This window comes from Hordeum vulgare, chromosome 4H (genome assembly GCF_904849725.1).
Source record: "Hordeum vulgare subsp. vulgare chromosome 4H, MorexV3_pseudomolecules_assembly, whole genome shotgun sequence".
NCBI lineage: Eukaryota > Viridiplantae > Streptophyta > Magnoliopsida > Poales > Poaceae > Hordeum > Hordeum vulgare.
In genome coordinates this window covers 30,731,263-30,736,187 of record NC_058521.1, presented here as the reverse complement: position 1 = coordinate 30,736,187, position 4,925 = coordinate 30,731,263, and the positions used below count along the sequence as shown (strand labels likewise).

Below are 4,925 nucleotides of genomic sequence, written 5' to 3'. Positions count from 1 at the left end.
TACACTAGACTGTTGCTTGATCATGATGTTGCTGCAGAGTGGGAGAGATAGATAGTGAGGAGAGATCGATGTTGCACTACTGCTCTACTTGTTTCGATGCTCATGTTATTGTCCCTGATGCTCTAGTTTCTACTTATTTTACAGGTTCTTCGTCACAACCAAATGAGCCATCGACCTATATGGCCAGAGACATAAATATGTTTAATGGTTCTATGGAATCAATAAAGTAAAATGTAGGTGTGTGAGATCTGTTAACTGGGTTGGACTGCACAAAGAAATAAGGGGGTGTTTGTTTTTTTGACTGCTTACTGTGGGGCAAAAAAGCCACAGCCTGAAATTTTATCAAAGAATGGGGCAACACACACAATATTTAAGTTACAAAGAAGGTTTAAAGAAAAGAAAACTAACCCTTAGGGATCTTTTACCTTATCAACAAGGTTAATAATTCCATCATTGATCGCACAATAATTTTTGGAAGTCTCTTTTAACACTTGTAGTAAAGAGAGTAAATCCTTAGTCATTCACCCCATCAGTTAAATCAGCATGTTAGAAGTGGTGGTGAGGTTGAGAACACAGCAAATTTTTGTTTGATTATCTAGCAACACAAAAAAGGAATCAATATAAATAATTTTTAAATTCAAATATAATCTCAGTAAAGAAATAATTGAATAATTCTACACACAAGGTGTCTTACAGTCAACACAGCTATGAATAGTACATACACTTAAGAAAATGCTTCAGCATTAACAAGTGAGACTACTGCATGCCAGCATTTATTATGTTGATTGGACTGTTTGATTTCTTCAAACAATCGAGATCACATACAGGGTGTTTGATTTAATGTACAGAGTGACAGACTAGATACGTGGAACACTGCTTTGTTATAGAGAAGGCATTACCGCATGGGACATGTGGTTAGCAAATTTGTTTATTTTTTAAAAATGATGCATTGACAGAAGAGGAATATCTGGTATTGATAGAAAAGGATTAATATAATATGCTCTTTATCGAAAACAAGCATTGACAGAAAAGGATGCATTGACACAAAAGGATTAATATGATATGCTCTTTATCGAAAAACAAGCATTTCATTCAAAGTATCCAAGTCATGGAATTATTCATGAGGCAACACATCCATACACGCCTCAATGGGTCAATCTAATAGGCGACGAAAAGAAAAATAAAAACGAGAGCCGAACATGCACTGCACTACTAGTTTATGAAGAGCTTATGTCAGTTAGATAGGTTGAAGAGCACAAATTGGCTAGTTTATGAAGCATACTTCAGGTGAAATCAAATGATCAGTAGATGCTAGAGCACAAACAAATCTACGAGAGAAATAATTAGAGCTTACCAAAGCTAGAGCATATTGCACCAAGTAGTTATTATTCGCAGCTCCTTCTGGCTGCAATACCAAGAACAAATTGGTGGCATGTTACATATAGAGATGAAAATGGCAGATACTGAGAGATTTTCGCATCTAAGGTTTGTTAGCCTAGAGTGAAGAGATGATCACGCGACATCCAACAAGCCGATACAGTAACTGCTTCAAAGCTGGCAACTGCTCTAACAGATCCTGGGAATCTAGGTCTCTGGTTCTACTATGTCCCTGATGAAGAAATACCATCAGGTGAAGCAGTGATTAAGGCGCAGGAATTTGTACTCAGAATTAATATGTGTGATATTCAAAACTACTAAATTGTAGTGCCAAAAAGAGATATGATGCTTCATACCTTTTCAGGACCTTGACCTTGTTTGGATAAACGCTCAGCCTCAACATCATATTTCAGGATCCTGAAGCATTCCAATCTTTCCTCCAAAAACTGACCATATGTGCGAACCCATGCGGAACAGTCCCAAGCTGGACAACACACAATCTTAGTACATGGGTAAATCAAAGGATAATAAGCAGGCCAACGGTATTTCCTACCAAATGAAGAGATACTAACCAATTGGACTGGAGTCATCCTTGAAGTTTGAGAGCTGCAGAATACGCCCCCTTTGTGTAAAATTAAGAAGCTCTTCCCGAAATGTAGGGTCCCCCTCTCGTAGAAGCCTATGAACCACTACAAGTGTCTTTAGTGGTACCTGTACGTTACAAGAGAAGGGATGGCGAAAATCAATTGACTGCTTATAAGATTCTGAAAGATTTCTGGATTTTGTCTTTTTAGAGTGCAAGCTTTACTTGATAGTTGATATTACTAACGCAATTGATTTGACTGGAACAATATGAACATGGGAACAGTAAGAAATATGAATAACTTATAGTTTTCATTTGAAGGTCAGACCCAAGTGACCTAGCAGCTTCTACAATCTAATTGATGATTTCACTTGGAGAGCATGCGAAGGTGAATCTTTTCTCCTTTTTATGTTCCTGCCGAAAATTTGTAGAGATAAACATATTGCAATGAGATGAAGTCTGTAAAAACATCACATATTTCAATTTTGTTGTTTTCAACTAAAAACCAACATGAAGCAACTAAAGAGAGGCAAAACAACAAAGGGAGGTACTTTAACAATAAGCATTCCCAATGCTATCATTTAGAGCCAAGCATCAGTCAACACAATTAGTGGCCGCATGCATCGACCTGATGCAGAGGCCGGGGGATAAACTCATTTTCTAAAAAAAAATCAGTCAACACTCTTATGCAATTATGATGGAAATAATTGTGCTTCCAAAATAATCAAAATTCTTGCGTAGTTTAAGTTCCACTGGTAGGATATGTTACATTCAACTGAAAACTAACAAAGGGAGTTTTACAATAATTATCACCTAAAAAGCAGAATAAATTGTTAACCGCGCTAAAGTATGTACACATCCACCTAGTTCCTCTGTGCATGAGTGTGTGAAATTAGTAGCTCCTCCAGGTCACCAATCGAATCGGCGCTGAACAGTGGCTGTTAAAAAAACAAAAAATGATAAATTCAAATACGGAAGACAAGAGGAGAACAAAAATTCATCAAATAAAAACCAAGCCACCTTTCAGCAGAGCACCATCTTCCTTAGAAAATAAAGAAGTCACCCATGAAATTGACAGAATAAGGCACCTAGCATCAGTTAAATAAAGGAAAACAAATCATGACAGAAAAATGGAGAGATTTGCTCACACCAAAGTACAGGGCCTTGCATTTTTCTAAACAATAACTCCGAAGAAATTTCTGTTTCTTTCTATTTAAATCAGTCTACAAAGAGTCAACATAGGGTAGTCACGCAGACGATACACTGATGGACATAAATACGCGTGTCATCAAAAAGTTTTAGACATCCCTCTTTGTCCTGCAGATTAGTATTGCAAAATGTCTTACTTATCAAAAGGACTACGATTGATCCCCTATACTTTTGGGTCATCAAGACTCTTTTCTGGCGCCGTTGCCGGGGAGTGAAGTGCCTTTGGTAAGTGGAAATTGGTAAGGGAACATTTATATACTTTGCTGAAATTTATTGTCACTTGTCACTATGGAAACTGTTCCTTTCAGGAGTTTGTTCGGGGTATCTTCACCGCGAACGGAAGCACGAGGAGTTGTTCCTCAACCTGAGGTACCTACTGAAAATATCTTTTATGAAATTCCTTCGGGTATGCTTGAGAAACTGCTGGCTAATCCTTTTACATGAGATGGATCTTCACATCCAGACTTGCATCTGATCTATGTAGATGAAGTTTGTGGTTTATTTAAGCTTGCTGGTTTGCCCGAGGATGAGGTAAAGAAGAAAGTATTTCCTTTATATTTGAAGGATAAGGCGTTGACATGGTATAGTCTATGTGATGATACTCGATCATAGGACTACAATCGGTTGAAATTGGAATTTCATCAAAAGTTTTATCCTATGCATTTAGTACATCGTGATCGGAACTTTATTTATAACTTTTGGCCTCGTGACAGGGAAAGCATAGCTCAAGCTTGGGGGAGGCTTAAATCAATGCTATATTCATGCCCCAATCATGAGCTCTTGAGAGAAATTATCACTCAAAACTTTTATGCTCGGCTTTCTCATGAAGATTGTACCATGCTTGACAATTCTTCTACCGGTTCTTTTTTGAAGAAGGGTATTGACCACAAGTGAAATTTATAGGAAAGAATCAAACGTAACTCTGAAGATTGGGAGCTGGAGGAAGGTAAGGAGTCAGGTATGAATTTCCAGTTTGATTGCGTTAAATCTTTTGTTGAGACAAACACTTCTAGAGATTTTAGCGCTAAGTATGGACTTGACAGTGACATAGTAGCTTCTCTATGTGAATTTTTTGCTGCTCATGTTGATCTTTCCAAAGAGAAGTGGTTTAAGTATCATCCTCCTGTAGAAAGCAAGATAGTCAAAACCAATTTAGTTGAGGAGAAAGTCATTGCTTTTAGTGATCCTGTTGTTCCTTGTGCCTACACTTAGAAACCACTATACCCTGCTAGGATAAAGGATTATTCTAAAGCTCCAACTGTGATATGTAGGGGTTACATTAGACCACTTGCACCCCCTGAAGAGATTAGAGTTGAACCTAGTGTTGCTATTATCAAAGATCTCTTAGCCGAAGACGTAGACGGGCATGTTATCAAATTTTGTGAGGACTCTGCTAGAATTGCTAAACCTCACGCGAAAGATAAATACGGACATGTAGTTGGCCTGCCCGTTGTTTCTGTCAAGATAGGAGATCACTGTTACCATGGCTTATGTGATATGGGTGCTAGTGTTAGTGCAATACCCCATTCCTTATATGATGAAATCAAAGATGAGATTGCACCTGCTGAGCTAGAACCCATTGATGTCAATATTACGCAAGCTAATAGAGACACTATCTTCCCTCTGGGAATTGTGAGAGACGTAGAAGTCATGTGTGGTAAGACGAAGTATCCTACTGATTTCCTCGTCCTTGGTACTGCACAACATAGCTTTTATCCCGTCATATTTGGTAGACCCTTTCTCAACACTGTCAATG

General features: G+C 38.0%; 1 protein-coding gene across 1 annotated transcript; it reads right to left on the bottom strand.

Moving 5' to 3' along the window:
- Positions 1 to 1,237: 1,237 nt before the first annotated feature.
- Positions 1,238 to 2,617, bottom strand: LOC123450224 (putative clathrin assembly protein At2g01600). Its single transcript, XM_045127584.1, has 6 exons — positions 2,589 to 2,617; positions 1,950 to 2,179; positions 1,734 to 1,861; positions 1,517 to 1,609; positions 1,355 to 1,405; positions 1,238 to 1,264 (listed from the first exon to the last, which is right to left on the bottom strand). The coding sequence occupies exons 1-6, from the start codon at positions 2,615 to 2,617 to the stop codon at positions 1,238 to 1,240; spliced, it is 558 nt and encodes a 185-aa protein (XP_044983519.1).
- Positions 2,618 to 4,925: the final 2,308 nt, after the last annotated feature.

What these genes read in the sequence shown, in the direction of transcription:
- LOC123450224 (XM_045127584.1), bottom strand. Translation starts at nt 2,617, where the DNA reads ATGAGTTTATCCCCCGGCCTCTGCATCAG. An exon ending in TCCCCCGGCCTCTGCATCAG is followed by an intron (nt 2,180 to 2,588) that starts GTCGATGCATGC and finishes TATCAAGTAAAG; the next exon opens with CTTGCACTCTAAAAAGACAA. An exon ending in AAGGTCAAGGTCCTGAAAAG is followed by an intron (nt 1,610 to 1,733) that starts GTATGAAGCATC and finishes TTTCTTCATCAG; the next exon opens with GGACATAGTAGAACCAGAGA.